General features: G+C 34.4%; 1 protein-coding gene across 6 annotated transcripts in view; it reads left to right on the forward strand.

Annotated features, from left to right (window-relative positions):
* CACNB2 (calcium voltage-gated channel auxiliary subunit beta 2) overlaps nucleotides 1–21,530 on the forward strand; it is a 230,313-nt gene that overhangs the window by 191,411 nt on the left and 17,372 nt on the right. For all 6 annotated transcript variants that reach the window (XM_042888062.1, XM_042888068.1, XM_042888067.1 and 3 more), the window contains 6 exons: nucleotides 2,319–2,455; nucleotides 3,417–3,493; nucleotides 7,227–7,360; nucleotides 10,698–10,778; nucleotides 11,101–11,159; nucleotides 12,691–12,800. In XM_042888062.1, coding sequence (XP_042743996.1) covers nucleotides 2,319–2,455; nucleotides 3,417–3,493; nucleotides 7,227–7,360; nucleotides 10,698–10,778; nucleotides 11,101–11,159; nucleotides 12,691–12,800 — 598 coding nt within the window. The remainder of the gene's footprint in view (nucleotides 1–2,318; nucleotides 2,456–3,416; nucleotides 3,494–7,226; nucleotides 7,361–10,697; nucleotides 10,779–11,100; nucleotides 11,160–12,690; nucleotides 12,801–21,530) is intronic.

The following is a 21,530-nucleotide window of genomic DNA, read 5'->3' on the forward strand; positions in this document are numbered from 1 at the left end:
GAAAGAAGGAATTGTCCAAACTTTACTGAATCTTAGAAATATCTTGAAAAGAAGCTTAGCTCAGCCGAGGTATTATACTGTCTGTGGATGCATGTAGCTGGAAGTAATGAAAGCAAGATTAAAATGCAGTTCTTTTTGCAGCCTCAGGTGTCATACAACAAAGTCTCTAATTGCAAAACTGTTTTTCTCTCTGAGCCACTCAGTGAAGCTGACCATCCACCTGCTCTGGAATGGAGCAGGGATGCAGATAAGGGTTGGGATCTCAGTGGCCTTGCTGCTGCCACATCTGGCAGCAGCTGCTGCTGGCAGACTAAACCTTCTCAGACAGGTCCTGAGCCATATCCTTCCTGTCCTGCCTGTCTCCTGTTGTGGCTGTGGCCCTGGCCTGGCTCTCTCTCCAGGACTCTGTAATCCACTGCATACTGCTCCTTCACTCAGCTCTTCAGTTTATACTGCTGAGAGGGCTCAAGCAAGGGAAACTTAAATTCAGAATCTACATGGACAGTGGTGAAAAAGACTGCACTGATTCTATGCGAGGGAAATTTGTTTTTATTATTAACTTAGATTTATTAAAACTTAGTGCATGTACAGAGGACGGATTCCCTCTACTGCATCACAGACTTCTCTGAATCGTTCAGAACTTAAATGCATGGCCATAATTTTGCTTTGCATTTAATTCCTCTTTGTGTTTCACCTGACTCTTCAAGCAGAGGTGTCCTTACAGAGAACCTTTCACCTCAGCCAGCACCTTGAGAGCTGAACATATCACTAATCACTACCAAGATTTCCACTATTGCTTTTTAAAATTGAGAAGTGTTATGTATTCAGGGGGTTGGAACTAGATGATCTTTGATGTCCCTTCAACACAAGTAGTTCTATGATTCTACATACAGTACGATTTTCTCATAAAACTACCTTATCCTCCTTTGTGTTTACCAACAAAACACTTAGCTTTTTTACAGGAGTGAATTCCTCATGTTTTTATTTTTGCAAGAAAAAATTTACAAGGATTAAGTATTTCTACTAAGTATATTAAAATGTATTTTGTTGAGCAGTGGTTTGTTGCACTATTGCACAGGATAAAATAATACTGTCTATTCAGATTTTAATTTAATGATGTTTCTTTAATTATATATCTCTTCCATTTAGCAAACTAAATGGTACTACTTTTGCAGACTTCATGTAGAACACAACGCAGATCTTTTTGACGGCAACCTTTCTTGATTTAATGACTGGTCTTCCTCTACACGTCTTGTCCTACATATTTGAAATGCTCATGCTTACCTTTAATTAGAATTTTTCAGTGGAAGTTTACAATTTTAATAAGATGTTTGAACCAATACAGCTTTGATAAATTGTTCTTCTAATGTAGCTTCCACTTGTATCCTTACTCATTAAAGCATCCCATTGGATGAATAATATTTTATACTGCCAGTTATATTTTATGACCTTAAAATTGTACTTATTTTAACCTTTATTTTTTGTTAAAATCATAAAATTTTCTTCAGGCATCACAGCATTTCTATACTAACTAGGTTTTATATTGTTGATCCACCAACATTATATACTTAGTAAAATTATTTATATTTCATGTGGGCCCACTCGTTTAATATGTTTTACACCTAACTATGCACTTGTTAATTATTATTGTTAATTATTAAATATGTACTATAATAGCTATTTTCATAACTTCAGTTTTAGAAGGGCAAATTTCCTTACTGTTCAGATGTCCATTCCTCGTGGATTTATCACTTTCTGCTTAACATACAGATCACATGAGCTATAGGTAGAGCACATATGGGAAGTGGAATGTAGTCGTATTTCATAAGATATTAGTGAGTTCAGAGAAGCAGGGGAGTTTGAGATATGGTATTTTTATTCTAAATAGGGAACTCAGTTTAATAGAACAAGGAAAAAAAAAAAGATTATTATAGAGCTTTAAAAATTGTTGCAGTGAATAAGAGCAGATCAGAAGAAATCTCTGTCATCCAGTGAGGAGAAGCATCAAGGTAGCTGCAAAGCAGAAAGAAAAATGGTGAAATGGGAGGATATAACAGCCTGGGAGAATCATGATGTTTTGAGAGGGAAAGTTTCTGCTTAAGTACTGTAGCATTTTAATAATTTGCAAGGTATAATTATTTTTATGCATTTCTGAACATTACCACTATTGTTCACTGCCATAATAACATAGTACAATGATTAACTGCAGGGAAGAATTACATAAAATGACTTAGCTGCTAGTCAAAAAATATTAACAAAGTGATCACAAATATAGTAATTTCGTAGTACAAGATATTTTTTTTCTTTTCGTTGTCTAGAAATTTAACAATGACTGGTGGATAGGACGGTTGGTAAAAGAAGGCTGTGAAATAGGATTCATACCAAGCCCAGTCAAACTAGAAAACATGAGGCTGCAGCATGAACAGAAGGCAAAGCAAGGGAAATTCTACTCCAGGTAACAAGAAGAAATCATTAAAAATAATAGTGCTGCCTCTAGCAGTTAATTTGGAAATTAAGATTGTGCGTGCTATACATCTCTTTAATTTTTATGATTGACTGTTAAAGAATGTTGAATCAATGAAAAATACATATTTATTTATACAATTAATAATGTAATTACAGTTACAGAGAGAATGCAGATGTTTAGATTGGTCTGTGATCTGTGAAGGAGTTAGTACATCTGCTGAGTGCAAGCACAAAAATCAATCCCCCTAAATATTACATTATTTGTTACTTTTTTTCACAGTTACATTTACTAAACTTTAAAGTTGATTTCAGAAATTAAAGAAAGTATTAAGTCATTCATTGTTTCTGACTGCAGTCATCATAATGTAGAAATAAAGATTCAATTCAAACTGAAATAAACTTACAAAAATATTGTTTAATATGCACAGCTTGAATAGGCTTTCACAAAGCAGAACTTGACTTAGTCTTAGACACTTTGTAACTTCCTTTGACGCACTTATTTTTATTAAGTTTGTACCAAAATAACAAACAAACTTTTACATAATTTGAAACTGTTTTAGATGAGCCCACTGTTAGTTTCACTAGGGCATTCTTAATAACTATTCTGTTAAAGAAAATATGTATGCTTGCTGGTATGAGAATTAATCATAGTAAGAAGCAACAATATTAGTAACTATATTAATGTAATGAACAGCTAGATTACAATAAGGACATGAGGCCATAAAGACATATGCAGCAGAATGAACCTGCAGAGCACAGAGCATGATTGGTGTCTGCACATCCTCAGTGTTCAAAGTGGGCACTGATTTTGTGTAAGATATATAATTTATGCTACTGTCAGAAATACTGTTTGCTCTGGGCTAGCAGCTAATTTAGAGAAAAATAAAAAAAGGTAGAATAAATACTCAAAAAGGTGTAAAACTTTAAACTACTTTGTTGCTTTACTGCAGTAAATCAGGAGGAAACTCTTCATCCAGTCTGGGTGACATAGTTCCTAGCTCCAGAAAATCGACGCCTCCATCATCTGGTGAGTAGGTCAAAAGCCCTTCAGTTTACAGAATCAGGCACCTCGTCTGTTAAAACTTACATTACATTTAGTTCTATTTTTCTTATTTCCTGTGCAATTGCATTGCCCTGCAAGGCTGCTTTGGGTAGTTTAAGAGTTAATGCCACCATCAAGTTTAAGTAATGATAGGGCTCTTAACAATCCACATAATTCCTTCGTTCTTTATTTTTGCCATGAAGTTTTATAGCAGAGAGCAAATGAAATGGTGAGGCTGTCTTGTGATAGAATAATTAAAGGCTTAGGCTCTAAGCAATCCTGCTGAATAAGAAATGCATTCTAATAGGGAGAAAGAGAAGCAAAAAGAATAAAAACTCCCAAGAGCTCTTTGCAGTAGCATCAACAACCAGGAGCTTTCACTGTCACAGTTCTGATAATGATGATCTGTTTCACGTAATTCTTGAATACTGGTGAGGGTTTTTTTTTGTTTGGTTGGTTGTTATTTTTGCTTTTATGACAGAATTCTTTTTTTATTTTGTTTCCCCACAAATACTGTTCTGAATTTAGAACAGACAGATTTTAACTTTTGTTAGGCTAAGTTCAAGCAAATTCCTCATGAGTTGGAGCAGAATGAAGGTATTAGCTCCAAATATAGTATTTCCGAATATATATTCAAATCAACTGCTTTATTGTTGGACATTTTATCTACTCCTGAGAAAGAAAATGGAGAGTTGGAATACTTGAAATCAAAAAGTTCTACGAGTATTGCTAACATCTTGTCTATTGAGGTAAAGATGAGTATTTTCCAAACACTTTATACGGAGGATGATCTGCAGAGCAGGCATCTTCAAATGTTCATGAAGATTTTTAAAATGTTTACTGGATATTAAGAGAGAAACAGAGGAGTTCAGTCAAATTATACTAGTAGACTCATTTGGTTAAATTAATTGAAAAATGTGTCTGTCTTTCTCATGAAACCATGAGTTTGTTTATAATGATCAAGTTTATTACAGTTAGTTTGCCAGCTAAGTTCCCTATCAACTGTTTTTTAAGAAAATATATATTTTAGTTTAATAATATGTGTCCATCAAAAGTCATTAGAACACACTTCAATCTTTTCTTCTACAAAGGCCTTAAACTGTCATTTTTCAGTGGCTGCATTTTTGAGTAGAAAGTGTCTGTGGACCTATGTTGTAATTTTGTAAATAGAACATCTGAAATGCTAGAATATTTTTATATTCTGCAAACACTTAGATACCAGTACATAGGAAATTTTCTGAATGTTTCATAGAATTTAGAGGTAAGAGATAGCATAATTATGTTGCCAACGCACTAATTGCTAGTGATGCTGTAATTTTCGTTCCATTGAGTCATTTCTTCACATGGTGGTTTTCAGGAAAATGATTTTTTGGAGAAAGAAAAATGGTGTTTAATTGATTGAATTGAGTTACACTGAAGATTTGGAGTTTGCGGTGTTTTGTTGATAATCTTAATACATACCAAGAAGAATGAAAGAAGCATAATTTGTAACTGATATTACAGAGAAGAACCTAATTTTTTGAAGTACAGCTCAATTCTAATCTGATATATTTCTGCTGTTACTAGTTCTCCTCTTTGTGAGAGTAAAATAACTGGCAAAACCAGCAATTATTTAATGAATTGAAGAAATGATAACTAGAATAAATTAATTACATGTTTTGACTTTGAGTCTGGTATTTTTTTCCCATATAAAAAAAGGTGAAGAACCAGTGAAAAACATTGAGAAGAGGCCTATAGTCCTTAAATAATCTGTAGTAATCAACTCATACGTTCTTCACTGGCCACCCCACAGAATGATGATAATGGTGAAAATGAGTTTAAAAACAAAAAAGACACAACAAATTAAAGATAATTAGCTCTAAAAAAAAAAAGGCAAACTGACACATTTTTTATGCAGTGGGAAAATTGAGAATGAGAAATAGGTATCAATATCTATCTGATAAAATGTTGCATTTCTCTTTTACAGGAAAAGCTTAACAACTGTAATTTTCCTTACAGATGATTTTAGTTGGACATGGAAGTTAAGGAGTTCTAATACGCTTGATTATGAGTGATTTATAGCATCTATGCTGGCCTGCATTCAAGAAAAGAATATGTTCTTTTTGTATTTATAAAGAGGATGAAGGAACACTGTTGCTAGAAGACAGTGTTATGTGATTTCTGTGGCTGGTTTTAGGAGCAGAAGTATAGAAACAGGCTGCAGATCTGCACACTGCTTTTCTTGTCAAGGTCAGACTCAAAGGGAGAGTTGCAAACTTAAGGCTTGCCAAGGATCATGGGATTAGATGTGTAGATAATTCAAATGGGAAAATATACTTGAAGAGATTGCTGTCACAGATGTCTCTTAAATCAGTAGTTGTACACAGGCTTGACAGAACTGTGCGTTTTTTTGTATAATTTATTAGCAGGTGCCACTATATTAATTGATGTCTTGCTCGTCAAGCAGCTGAAAGCAGGTCACTAAGGTGGTTTCACAATAGTTTACAGTGATTAATTATAGGTTTGGTTTAAGTCTGTACAAATGATGCTGCTTGCAGATTCTTTAGAGATACATTCAGTTCACCATAGTAGCAGGACAAGAGAAGCCTGTTAGCAGTGGGTGTCAAGAGGTAGGTAAGATCTTTTATGCACATAGGCAGTGTTGTATAGCATATTTATCCATTTTGAATGTACTTTTTTTTTCTGAAGACAACTCCTAAGAGCAGGATTGAATGTTGTAAGAAGAAAGCTTTTGAAACTCTCAGTTGTTTTTTTTCTTGTTGTTTTGGAGGTAGTTAGCAGGTATCTGTTGGTCCTTTCCCTCAGAATAAGCTGGCCTTGTATTTTGAAAATGTGTTTATTTCTGTTTCCATTACAATTTTTGCTTATACTGTAGCTAGTTACTTACTAAAAAAGGTAGATAGATGTGTTTGGTACAAGCTTTGTGTGCTGTTTATACCTTTGTGAGAGGTTGAACAGCAGTGATTTGTTGTTTTCACTTCCATTTTGGCCTATCTACATCCTCACTCTTCACATAGGACCAGGTCTTTCAGATTACCTATGTCTCTTCTCTCTTCTGCTACCCATTCTTTTTAGTTTTGACTATCAATAGATCTTCTTTTATTATTTCTAATAAACATATCTTATGCCTGCTGTGCACTTTTTGTTAAAATAATTAGATTCCCATTGTAGTCTGTCATAGGATAAATGTAGATATTATTGTGCCACAACTAGGCTGATTTTGGTCCCCCAATTTTTTTTTTTTTGTTATTTGATTTGCTTAAGACACATTAATACATTTTGAATTTCAATTGATGGTACAAATTTTGAATTAGCTTTCATTGCAATAATTCAGATGTTGCTGGCAAAAATTCTGTTGTTCTATTGGTGCAAGTATTATTTATTTCAGTGAATTAGTTCAGATATACACTACTCTAACAAAAAAAAGATCTTGGCCCTTCCTCTGTTTTGTAATATTGATTCTGTATATGTCTGATTTAATTCTGTAATAAGGGGTCAGAGGAAAATTGCCTTGTGTTTTCTAAACCTACTTTACTGTGCCGTTAAATTTTTCCCATTGTTTTATTGTGTTTTGTATTCATGACTAAATTATTTTATTTTTATTTTAATCTTTATTTTACTCTCGACAGCTTTATTTTTCTTTATTTCTTATTTCTTTTTTAACTTATTTTTGCTTTCCCTGTCATCTGATAATTCTGAATTGTTTGTCTGTATATAGCTATAGACATAGATGCCACTGGCTTAGATGCAGAAGAAAATGATATTCCAGCAAACCATCGCTCCCCCAAACCCAGTGCAAACAGTGTAACATCACCCCACTCCAAAGAGAAAAGAATGCCCTTCTTTAAGAAGGTAACACCGACTTCCAAGCTCCCATTTGTCCACCTGCTCACCTGCACTGCGTCACATTTCTAGTCCTGTTAACTGTCTGCGTCCTTTGACAAGCCAATAACATGCATGCTTTGTTGTTCTTTGTTTCTTTTCCATGCTGCTGTAGCTAAGCAGAAGCAGAAATCGGTAAGTTTATTTCGGCACTACCTGTGTTCATCTTGCTGCTGGCATCATTATGATTATTGCCCCAGTTTAACAATGCAGCTACCCTAGAATTAAAGAAGACATTAACTGAACTATTCAAGTATTCAAAACACTAAAGCAAACAGTTCTAAGCTCAGTGCGTCCATGAGACTCTGCTACAGTATTTATCCTTTTTGATGGAATAAATAATACAGAAGGCCTTCTAGATGCCTGAGGAATTTTTTTTCTAACAAATTCATATAATGCACCTCTTTAGTGCATACCTATTCTTTATATCTCTGTCTTTTTCAAGGTATTATTTTCATTGTAACTCAGTCTACTGAAATCATTATTGGAATCTAATCAGATATACAGGCAGTAGTTACGGAACAAAGAATCAAAATCTGTGAATTTTTAATTTAGTCAGTATTTAAACTTTTAATTCACTTGGTGCAAAATCTACAGATGAGAAACAACAGTGGAAAAGTATAGACTTGTTTTGGCAGTCTAGTGTGAGTTTTTCCTATTGTCATGAATAAGTTACCAGCCAAATGATCTTGCCTTACATCAGTCAAATGCTTTTGTATCTCAGCTATTGTAAATGGTACTGTTAGTTTTCATAAGAGCCCATGTCTTCATAGATAACCCTAAGTGCTGCAGAATTATACCACTGGCATCCTATTACAGCAAACTGAGATATGTTTCTAGGATATCTGGTAGAAAACATTATCAAGACACTAGGTAGCAGCCAAACTATGAAACTAAATACTATGCTTCTACTTAAAAAAATAAAAAATAATCTTCAAAGTCTTCATAGCTGTTCTTCATTTGCTTTTAACTATTCAACATCTTCAGGCTATATATGCTGCTTCTAAACAGTGCCAAGTGACACTGTTGCTAGTTCTTTGGATTGCTGACATGTTTAGGCAAATAAAATATTTTATTCTTTCTTGAACTCTTTTAAGAAATATCAGATCCTTCTCATTTTCAGTCACCAGTATTTTCTGCAGTAAGGTCTGTGGAAATCAGCAGCATTCTCATGCTTCTGAATAATTTCTTCATTAACCGTATTTATAGCCAAGTATAAATGCTAAGGAAGAATTACACATGTTGATATGTATTGAATGCATAAGCTTCTTCAGAAGATGCATCTTGCAGACAAACCACCATGCTATCAGACAGTGATTAATTCCATGTCTCTCCATTCTGTATGATCTCTTTTATTCTATATCAGTCTTTACTGATTACAATAGCTTTTGTCATAACATTTGCATTAAAACTGGGCGGACATCCCAAACTAATCACGTGTGGTCTAACCACTGAACGTGAACCATGTGGTCTGAACTTTGCTAGTTTTTGTTTCAGATTCCTATTTGAACTTGACTCTACAAGTGAAAGCCGTATAGCTAAGTGCCAGGACATTACAACATTAGATTCTTTAATACTAAATTGAAGAACATAGATGTTTCCATTAGATAGACAGTGTCCTGCTGAAAGCTTTTTTAAAAATAAAACTTTTTCAACAGATTTTCAGTTAACCCCATATTCCATCAAATAAGATAACTTCTGTAGATTCCCTGATTTTCAAATAGCCAGTTAGCTTCTAGCATGAATATTTTTAACTGGGTTGACACTTTAAAACAAAGATCTGTTGTATCAGTGCACTTTTGCTATAAACACTTTGTAATGGGTTTTTCTTAGGAGATGACTCCAACAAATATCAGATTATTAGTGATGTTTAGCAGATTATTAGCAAGAACAGCAGAGGTCTGCATTTTAATACTGGTGCAGCGTAATTGCAGAGTTTTGCTTTGAAATGTGTTGAGGTAGATTCTGCCCTGTGTAACATGAGTTCATCTGATATGCTTACAGTGCCTTGGGCACTGGTATTCATTAATATTTACTGATTATCTGGTGAAGCTACAGATGACTAAAAATAAGATAAATTATATTTAAAATATAAAAACATTCGTGAAAATGTTTTCTGTGTTTTAGACTGCTTCAGACTGCTGCTTGTTTAGCATTTTGTGCTGTCACTGTATTAATGTTTGTCCATGTTTTTCTGTTTTGTAACGTATATTCTTATTTTAACCTTATTGTGAAACATCTTGGGATATGTTGAGTACTGAAATAATGAACAATGACTGTACTATGCAGTCTTGACTGATATATTTTTACTGCATAGGCATCTGAAAAATAGGCATACCATCTTTCTGTATCACCCACAAGTTCCTGGGTTTGGATTAGATATGTTTTTCCCTAAGACAAAAGCAATCTAAACCCTTTCTTAAAAACAAAAAGCCCTTCCTGATAAGTCAATGTATGCTACTCTTGGAGGTATATATTGATTAGCAATTTATTAAAGAAAATAAAATGGATTAATCTGCTTTTATGTTATTTCAATAGCAATATAAAAATTGTGGTAGTCTTTGGAAACAAGTAGTCTTAACTATTTTTCAAAGTAGTTTTTGTAAATTATGCACGATACGTTAGTAAGTAGTTTGGTGAATACTGTACTAACGCAGTCTGCTCTTTGGTGGTGATGGCACTTCCCAGAGTAAAAGTATTGGTATCCCAAGCTCTGTTTATGAACATTTTCTTTAAATACTAACTTGATCAATGATTGTTTTGATTCCTTTTGGAAGTGAATTGTGTATGCAAATATGGAAGTCAGACCATGATCGCTTCCATTAGAATTTCCAGTGATGTCAGGTTTTGCAAATCAGTCAGCAGATCTGAGCATAAAAAGAGATGTTCTAATCTTCTCCTCTTCCTTTTTGTTTTACTTTTCTCCTTTGTAATTTGACAAAGAAAAACTTAGTAGGAATAAAGGTGTCACATCTCCAGAGACAATTGTGTCAAGTCCTTAAATATTGGAATTAACCTTTTCAGTCAACCAGTCGTGAATTATGCAGTGGCACATGTGAATGTCTCCAGAGAAACATTTTAGAACTGCTCAGCGCAAACATGAAAGTAAATAGTAAGTCAAAGAAAAGCTTCTTCAGAAAGAAATCTGTGAACCTTTGAAGTCCTTGTGGTTCCAATTTTCAGGAAAAGTTAATCAATCCACAATTCTTCCATTGGTGACATCACTGGAAATTCAGAGTTGCTAATATTGTAACTAATATTTTACACTCTAAGTGCTGCAATGCTGAAATCTTTTTCTGTTTTATAGACGGAGCACATCCCTCCCTATGATGTAGTGCCTTCTATGCGACCTGTAGTTTTAGTGGGACCTTCTTTGAAGGGATATGAGGTAAGAGATTGTTGCAAATCATTTTATTTTGCCAAAAATATTTTGCATCATGTTGATTTGAATGTTTGGAGGTAATTAAGCTGAAAAATATGATTTGTATCATAGGCAAAAATATAGACAGTTTATACTTCAATGAGATGTGTGGTTACATTCATTTTATTTCATATCCAAATTCAGATTAGGACAAAATTATTTACATTCTTGTCATATTGTTCAGATAAAAGTTTTACTGTCAACTTCAATATCTTTTTCTAAATTGTTAGCATCAGCTATCATCAGTTTCTCCTATCTAATTATTAATTTCTTGTTTCTTTGCTTTTAGGTAACAGATATGATGCAAAAAGCATTATTTGATTTTTTAAAACATAGATTTGAAGGGCGGTAAGTACTTTGCATTATAAACTTGCTTGAGTTCTGATCCTGTTAGGTACTAATTAATTTTTTAAGGAACAATGACATACATACCCTTTATTTGGAGATCTGGCTTGTTCTTCCCTCATGAAAGACATTTAAATGATCTTAAAAATTTGTTGAAATCTTGAAATGAAAAATTGTTTCCTTCAGTGTTGCACAATTGCATTTGAAAAATGGGAAAATTCTTTCCTATACAACCTTGGAAGGAAATTGGCAGGAGAAAAATTGTCAATTAGTAAATAAAAATATCTAACCGGTATCCTAATTTACATGTTGGATTTCATTCTAAGGCTAATGGCCAAAAATCACAACACTTGGTTATTTTTTTAGCTTTAGTTATATGATGCCTGAATTTTCAAAATGGTGTCACTAATCAGTATTGTGGAAATAACTCCTGTTTTTCTGTATTAATTTCTGTCTCTATTAAATTTTATCTGTTTTTAGAAAGTTTATACACGCGTTGAGCTCACTGGAAGATGACTTTTTTGATTACATTTCAGATGAATAGCATCTAAGTATGTTTCTTAGAGAGTAGCTCCCCCTCTCCAAACCCATTTTCTTCTTTTAAATTGCAAGTAAAATCATACAAGGAAGAGCAAGAGAGTAACATAAGCCTTTTTTAACTCTCAGCACTGGAAAAATGTGACCTCTAAAACTTTGTTAGAACAGAGCTGGAAGGGGAATTTAGCTAAAGGGTGCTTTTTGACCCTGGAAAGCAAAACAAACTGAGTTAACTGTTTTCCTAGGAAGAAGAATATGCAGAAGGTTATGTAGAAGGTCAGTGCAAACTGGAAGTAATCACTTATTTCTTGGCTCATCTTTTCTTCTAAACACAGAACTGAGCCTACCAGAAACTCAGCCCAGAGTTCTCATTTGCTTTTTCATTCCAGTGTTTGTTTCTTTATATTTCAGTCCTCATTTTCAGATAGCCAACATATTGCTTGAACTTTCTGGAAAAATATAGGTAGCTCTTGCACTCTGTTTAAAAAAACAAAACAAAAAAAAAAACAACAACAACAAAAAAACCAAACAAGTAGTTAACTGAAGAATAAATGTAAGTATCATGTGATTTGCCTGTTAAGTTTTACCTTCACCTGTTATCACTACATTTTTGTATATAATAAGCCAGAATGTCATTCAGTACCTTTGGAAAAATAAAAACAAAAACAATCAAAATAGTCTAACCACAGCAGGCTCGGAGCCACTAGGGAGTACATCTTCCTCACAACTCTATCATTTCCCTACCTTTCTGTCCCCAGACTGGAGTAATTTTGCAGATCATGATCATGCTACAGTTTGGTAGTATGCAGAAAGGGGGCTGTCTTCCCAATAGTTCTTGTAACATAATTCCATCTCTTCTGTTCACTTTGTGCAAAGCATACTGAGGCACCAAGGAGAAACTCTTTTTCTGTGTTCTTAGCCAACTTTTTATTTTAAGCGAATCTCTTTTCTCCTCAAAATAAATAGCATTCCCTTCTATATTATTTTGCTTTTGCAGTATATCAATTACACGAGTCACAGCAGACATCTCGCTTGCCAAACGCTCAGTATTAAACAACCCCAGTAAGCATGCGATAATAGAGCGATCCAACACAAGATCAAGCTTAGGTAAGTACCTAGAATGATGCTACTTTCAAACTGGCTGTAACGTTCACTACTCACAATTCTTGTAAGTTAAAAATAGCCTTCTCTCTGCTGTGAGAAAATCACGATTCCTGTAGTTCAGAAATCCTGTCTCTGGAAGTCATTTTTAAGTCATTACCACTTAAACCTCATGTAGTGCTGGTATGGTTTTATCCTGCTTATGTACACTTCTCGTGTTTGCTGTTAGCTTCAGTGGGAAGTAGCTGCCATAAGGTAAATAAAATCTAAGTAGATGTTCCTCTGATTAAACAGAGGTAACATTATCACAATACGCAGTGTTGATGTTATGGATATCAATGTTATTTTTGATAGGATTCTGAGCAGTGGTATCTACTGATATCTTCGACATGAAAAAAAGACATTGAAGTACGTGTTTCAAGAATTTAAAACTGATATAGCTTGGGCTCTTCTTTTACAAGCTTGTATTTCTTTGAAGCGTGCAGAGAGTTTGATTTCTTCTGGACACGTATTTTGAAATATTATAAATCTGTGGGACAGGAAACAGAGTTCCTTATCCCTAGCTTTATAACAGAATTTCTGAGCATTGACTGTGTATTTAATATTTGCATAAAATAGCTGTCTTTTGTAGAATCTTATTCTTCCACACAAAGTTTGACTTCTCTTTCTTGAAGATTTATTTCTGAAAACTTTTGTTTTCAGGTGTGTGGGTAATGTAAATTTTCACACAGTCTGATGGCTTCCAAGTTTGTCTCATTTTGAGTGCTTTCAAATAAATATGTAATATAGTATGTAATGAAATCTTCATACACAAGAATTTTCTTCCATGTTAATTTCAGTTTTGTGGCCAAAATCTGTTTGACAATGTAGTGAAAATATAGCAATATTTATAAATTGAATTGAAAATTTGTAGTAAGAATGGATGTCACCTAGTCATGGAGCGTAAACAGAACTGCTGTGATTGGTTTCCCAGCCTGAACATCAACGCATGGGTTTACTCTATTGTACAAATACATGCAGTAGTAGTAAGCATATCATCTACTCCCTGTGCTAAAATATGCTCATACTTGTTTAACAGCTATCAGAAAAATACGTAAAGGAAAAGAATCTATAAAATAAATGCATCTCAGTCTTGTTAAAAAAGAACAAAAAAGTGAATGTTTGCTCTGAATTGTTTATTATGTCCTGGAAAACCTTACCCTTAAGACTATCAACATTTTAGATAAATTTGAAATGGAAGTACTGACAGAATCTCAGTTGGAAACATCCACAATGTATATTTGTATATATAGAAATGTCTGTATTTTTTGTAACTAAGACCTATTATTACCTAAGATTTCCTAAGATTTCATGTTATAGATCTGGTTTTCGGTTGATTACAACTCCTAAAATGTATCTGATTTATAAAACGATTTTGACTTATCTTGGGAAATGTTAGTTAGAGCAACTAGGTCACTTTTAACAATGAAGTTCAGGCAAAAAATAATTCTATCTCTGTTGAATTATTCTCAAAACCTTTACTCCAATACTCCATACACCTTATTATCTAGCAGGGTTTTGAAATTTAGAAGTGAGCTAAAGTGTATTTCAACTATATGCTTCTGAACATTTTTATGAAAATCGTGAGAAAACATGATCAAATTACTATAAGCTTCAGTAGAAACAGCAGATAGAGCAAGCCAGGCTTTGCATCTAAATCACTTAACGTCTGGACATGACTGGTCAAGGTCCAGTGCTGATACTGAGTCCCCTGCAGATTGGATCAGGACAGTGAAACTCAAATAAAACAGGAAAGTATTTATGTTTGTTTTTATTTTCTACTTTGTTGGGAGAATTGAGTAAAAAGATGTGAATTTAACTGTGCTCAACAAAGCACAGTTAAGAAGAAGAAGGGAGAAAGGCAAGAGGTGTGAGACTCCAGCACAGAAATTGCTGGATTTATGGAACAGGAGCAGGAAAAGTTGAAGCTGTTGGTGAAGGGGATTTGGTCCAGGCTTGGGCAAAAACTTAGGATGAAGAAAACTGGTCAGAAAGGAAGTCAGGAGGAAAAATCATGGTGGTGGCAGTGGGCTAGAAGGAAAACTGAGATAAGATAAAACAACTGCAGTCAGAAAATAGACCTGATTTATTAAGTCGGTTGGATAGCCATTGTGCAAGGGCAAAGAAAAGAAAGTACAAGGAGTGTTACAGCCTGTTCCGTAGCTTGCTGTAACGTAACTCAAAACAGAAATAGAGTCAGTCAGAAAACAGCTTTGTAGCCACAGGTGTCCTCCTCTACCAGTGGTTCACAAAGAAGATGACAGCATACCACTGCTATGAGTACTTAGTTGGCTCAAGTTGCAGACATGGGTGGCAACCTCATACCCTACTGTGGAATTTTTATTCTCAGTTTGTATGATGAATTTGCTATGTGTGAAAGTTACCAAATATTCCATTATGGGAATATTGTTAGGTTTACAAATGAGAGTTATGTAAAATAAGGATTAGGAAGTATTAGTGTAAGGGTTTACTGTTCAACATGTTTGTACTGTAGTTTATGTAGGCTGCAGTTTGGTCTTTGGTCACATGTTTGCAGACTACTTTTACACCAGTCTTCTGCCTTAGCTTATTGTTGTTTTTTTTTTTAAATGTACAAATTAATAATGGAAAAATGGAGTTGCTTAGTGACAGAGGTCAGCCACTGTTTCACTTTCTTGTATGATGTATGAAGCAAGAATCTTGAGGAAGGCAAAGGAAATACTGTAAATGTAAAATGCATTTTCAATTTAAATCTGGAACAAGGCAGAAAATATTGATTTGACTAAAAATTTTTGTGGCAAGTAAATCTATCAATTTTAACAGAGAACATTTGGATGAAACAACATAAAATTTTGATCAAAAAGGTCATCGCTCATCTTCTACCCTCAAAGCACTTAACATACCAGTAATTAAAACACATTTGGGATGTATGATACCCAGGGTCAAGCTTCTGCTGCAATTGGTATGGAAGAGGGATCTGTGTTTCAGCCTGAAGAATAGTGAGTGCTGAACGCTCTTTTTTGGTTCAGCAGATATTATTTCTCTATTCAAAAATGGAATAGCCCCAGGGAGAGAGGAAGGTCTGTTGCATACAACCTGATAGTCTATAAGCTGAAGTATGATATGCCATAATCTTCTATTTTGAATCTCAGCATCCAACACACCTCTCCCAAAATTCTTATAGATGGCAGGTTTTGTTCCCACAGTGTTTTCTGTACACTTCAGGCATAATTTGTAGAGCTATTAAGTATTGGGGCTGTAACTGAAATTTGAGCCTTGAACTTGTCAAAAAATAACACATAACATCAAAATTAGCATGTTCCATGGTAACACACTGATTTTCAAAATGCAGATGGAAACCAGGCAGTATTTTATGGAGCTGGAGCTACTGCTGGGGCCCTTGCAAAATACCATTCTTATGGCTCTTCGTTCCCCAGAAGTCATCTTATTTTAGACTCTTCTCTAGCAGTCATTTAACTAGGGAGATATTCTCTTCATTCCCAGCCTAGCATGGCGATTTTGTCTTTTCTCTGGAATCAACTGATATCATGTACGTAGTAGCATCAACAATGTCCTGAGTCTTAGTAGTGACTTTTAAAAGAAGCAAGGTTATGTTCCGTTTTGGAAGAAATAATCCCCAAACTCATGATTTCTTGTAGGATGGCTTCCAGCTTCCTAGTTGGCAAAGATGTTTTACTATGGTACTTATTCTGAATAATCAGGTACAGTATTTCTGAAATTGATCCTACCCTCTCCTAGATGAGTGATAGCTTGTGATTAATCTCTGTCACTCCAATCTGGAAAATAAAAATTATTCCAGCCTGTCACTGAACTGGGACATTTGAATGTGAAAAATCATTTTATTGGAGCAGTCAAACACTACCACAGTAAATTGCATAAAATAACCTACAAGAACTATATTCATTTAGTTTTCAGAGAAAGATTAGCACAATATGCTCTGAGATAGCTAACACGGATTTGTCAACAAAGGGAAAGTAATTGATTCAATACTGCTGATTATTTGAGCGTATGGAGTTATGCACTGATTGAGACAGCATTCCTACAGAAACAAAATTAGAGTGTGATCCCAGAAATCTTATGTGCACTATCTTATAATACAGTGCACATGAGGTTTGAATTAAAACAGCGATCTTAGCATTTCCTAGTTTTTTAGTATTACCTTTGCAGTTGATATATGTGTAATGTATATTTATATATTTTTATAATATATACAAATATGTATTATTAGAAGTATCATTAAAGATATTATTAAATTTATCAGTCATAGATAAATCATTAAGGTTCAGGTTACCTTAGTTCTTTTCTAGTACCTGCTGCAAGTCTGCTGCAGGAAGAATGTTTTCTTATCCTATGTTTTCCCATCCTTTTCTCCCGATTACCCCTAGAAAAAGACAGAATTTCTGTCCACATCATCTACAATGATTTATTTCTTGTCCAGCTTTATAGAAATAGTATGTATTGCAATGAAATTTGATCTTCCTAGTGAAGAAAAGTTGGAGTTTAATTGAGTTGGGTTGGGTTAGCTCTGAATGAGGGTTCTTGGCTTCTTTGCTTTAGGACATGGGAAATGAGTTGCTGTTTGTCTGTTTCCTCCCTGAACAGCCAGGAGAGCATGAACTGAAACCTATATGCTTATTCCATGTCTTGTATAATTTAAAAATGGCTTTCTGATGCAACAAATACAACTCCCCAGAACATCTCTGTATTAATTGAGATCCCTTCCAAGTTCAGTGGAAGGCAATTGCTTTCTCACCCACCTTTGTGTATGAATACACCATGGACCTAGGCAGTCAATTAACTAATTATTTTCACATTTGTGAGCAGCTGTTGTAACTGCAGCAGAGAATGCTATTTCTTACAAATTTGAAAATATATCTTCATTTTTTGTGTAAGGCCCTTGTTCTTTAAAAGAATTAAATGTGGTACAGATGTAGTGTACTTGCTGTGTCAATACCAAAAACTGCTGCCTGGGCAATCAACACCTCTTACCTTATCATCCAACTTGGGTTTGTACTATGATGCATATTGTTTAAAAATGTGCGTAACATAGTAAACAGTTGAGTAATCACTATTATTTGGAACTGATTTAATAAATGAAATGATTTCAAGGAGGCATACACAGTGTGATAATGAGGAGTAGGAATTAGCATGAGGAATTAGGTTCACAGGATTATAGGGAAGTCTCAACGGGCTTAATGCTAGATGCCCATTGACTGAAAGTTTGCTTCGTAAAGGAACGAGGTAAAAACAGACTTGGGGATTTGATTCGTTGGAAACCAAGGCTACAGCTAAATATTTATGATTCTTAAAGCATTCTAGTTGCTATCTATTTAAATCTAATCTATTTAAGGATCTTATAAAATAGTGACTAGCTCATAAAGATTTAGTAGAAAGGTGCAGTTTCATTATTCTCCTATATGAAAACTTCCTCTGTTCTTAAAGGGAAATATTTGCTTGTCAGTACTTTTATGAGTTTAACTAAACTTAAGGGCGATCGTTTCATTTCTCTAAAAGCCTAAAAGAAATCTGTAATTTCAAAAAAGACTTTTCAAGCAAGTACAGTACACAGTTAAATCCCATTCTCCTGAAAATCAGTCAGTCCCAATTGGCTTGGTTAAATTTCTGCATGTGCACATGTCATTTGCAGAAACTGCTGAACGAGCTTCGTGTTTTTGCTGCATTTCTTTGTCAAAATGACCCAAACCTTTTTCTCGTTGTTGCTGTGTATGTTACACTTGTTATAACCTTGCCTCATGCTGTATGCTTTGTACAAGAACCTGATTGTCTTGGCTTTTTCCATTCTTTGCTTCATTAATGCTCTCCCTTTCCAGATGTTTTGGGTATGTATAAAAGCTTGCAAATTACTTTTCCTGCTGTTTTGTGTTCAGTGCTTTGTTGTACCTCACAAAATCACTGTGTTTCTAGTAACTGGCTCACTGATAGACAAAAATCAATGCTATACGGTGTTGCTAATTTTTTTTGTTTTGTTGGTGTTCTTTTTTTTTTTCCCCTGTAAATTTTGCCATTTTTCCTTACTTAAGTAATACTAAAAATGAAGTTGAGATGGACAAGTAAACACTAAGGATTAGGTTTTCCACTATAAATTTCTAAGGTGTTTAGTCTGTATATTCTAATGCACACATTAGTGCTGATGTAAAATGTCACTGTGTGTATCATAAATTGATTGCAGTCAAATGACTGTGAATCTGTTTATTTGCTGCTGTGTACCTAATTGTATGTGCATAAGTAGTAACAAATCAGGCATTATATGCACCCAATTTGCATGTTCAATCAAATGCCTACCTTTGGAAATCTGTCTCACGATAAATATAAAGCTCCCATTCACATCATTTGGTTGATATCCCAGAGTTTTGGTTTTTCAAAGTAAAATAGAAAAGCTTGAAGAAATAGTAATGAAGTTTCAGTGCAAATTTCAGCATTGTGTTTTGTTTCTTGATATCTATGTGAAAGTCCAGTTAAATGCTTGAAACTTTAGTAACAATTTACACACATAACATACGTATGATAACTTTACATATTCTCCATGCTTGACAGTTTAATGTCAGTTGTTTTACATATGATGTGTTTCTAGGAAGTGTAACCCCAGAAAATCAGATTTAGGAGGAAAGCTTATAAGTTAGCTAAGGTTCAGAAGGCTACTTTCCTACTTACAGAGGCCATGGAACAGGAGTGCATAATTGGGATTTGACCAAGAGTGTATTTCTGTTTAAAAGCCTCAATTATCTAATGTAGATAAAAGAGAAGGAAAAACATGTTTGATGTGTCATGAGAAATTCTAGTTGTCTCTTTATAATGTACAGAACTATCAGTTGTAGGCATTACATTCTCAGATTTGATAAAGTAACCAGCTAAACCTCAAGCAGCTTGGGGTTATCATGAGGATGTGGCGTTATGTCATTTTACACACAGGTGGGGAAAGACTGGCATAAAGATCCTGAACCACCTTTAATTTATCAGCCTTTTTTTGTCTCAGAATGCTTTTTTGAGTTTTCTGCCAGGTCAGTCTTGTTAACATCTGATGTCTTTAATGAATTCTCCAGGTAGTTCTGAAATAGAAGTTTTGTTCTGACTTTCCAAAATTCTAACTTACAAATAATTTTTTGATACAGTATTGTCAAAGTATTTTAATGAAATTTCCTGAGGGTTTCTAAAGGACATATGAAGAAAAAACAAGTTATTTATTTCTTTGAATTAGAGAGAGCTCTCAGCAACACATCTCTGCATTTTCTCATGGTACTGCACTGACTTACATATGATTGATAATTATATTGGCATAAAATGTGTGCTAGAGACTAAGTAATATTGTAATTTTTAAGCTCATAGATATGCATATAATAACCAAGGTTACCTGGACATGTAAATGAAATATATTCAGCAAGCAAATTATTTGCTAAAAGATGGAAAATTAAAAAAAAAAAAAAAAGCTGAAAAGAAAAATTATTGCAGTTAAATGGCTGTGTAATTGCAGCAGTAGTATGTATAGTGGAGAGGTAGAATATAAGGACGGTTTTAAGAAAAAATGCGGGTTCTTCTGGAAGCTGGAGAAGTATAATCCAAGGGACTGAAGATTGGGACCTCATCAGAGACTTCTGTGGCATTTTTTCACCCACTCTTGATTTGAGAGCCAGAAGCACATGTTAGTCCAGAAGCCATGCAGTGCTTGCCCTTGAACTTTTATGCTATACCAGAGCTGAGAAAGATAAATACTGAAATGCCCTTTAATTGATGAAAAAGATCTCTTTCCACCTCCAGACACAGGTGGAAACTTGTTGGTTCATAGGACTATAGTTATCTGCAGTTATTGCCCTGAATATGATTCACAACAGAAGATAGTAAGGCATCCTCAGCCTTAACAAAGTATTGCTTCAAAAAGTATAGCAGGAAATCTTAGTATGCAGTGACATATCCTACACTGGCAGTAGTGTAGCAAATACTACTTCCCCAGCCAAAATTAAGACATGCTGTCAAAAAAACAGACTTTGCAGATACAATTCGTCTTGAACAAAGGTTTTCAGCTATCTGAAATGGTATTAAAAATTATACATTAGGTGATATTGTTATATTGACTGAAGCATTGAGCCTGGTTTACAATTGCAGGAAAGCAGCTCAATCTCATCGTCAGAACAGTCAATACACAGAGACAAATAGTCTCTGATCTGTTTATTCTAGTTGGTGCTTGGACTTAAGTTAAACGTAGACTATTGATTATCTTCTAATAAATCACAGAGGTAATGATATTGAATCATTCCAGCAATATCTATACACATTGAAATTGCTGAATATGTAATCATAAATGTGCCAAGATCTATCAGAAGTCCTGTCTTCAAAAACATGGTTCTAATTCAGACAGCAGCTGGGCCATTGTGCTTTTATTGACAAGCAGGAAAGCACACACTGATGCTCTCTGTTCCAGAACACCATGCACATCTTAGAATCTTCTCTGTTGTAAAAGACTGACACAGACTCCGCCAAAACAGGAGATAACTACAAATGGATGGAGAGGATCTTTAATTGATCCAAAACAATGTTGAACTCCTCCAGTAGAGAATATCACACGTAGATTTTCTGCTGGCCACTTAAGATGTTACTTAATTCATGAAGTGATTGTAGTATTCACTTATTAACTTGGAGCAAAAGACTTTAAAGTAAATGGAGATTTACAAAGATGAAATTCTC

Source organism: Lagopus leucura, unplaced genomic scaffold, assembly GCF_019238085.1.
Source record: "Lagopus leucura isolate 7727_CA_CO unplaced genomic scaffold, USGS_WTPT01 Super-Scaffold_100157, whole genome shotgun sequence".
Lineage (NCBI taxonomy): Eukaryota > Metazoa > Chordata > Aves > Galliformes > Phasianidae > Lagopus > Lagopus leucura.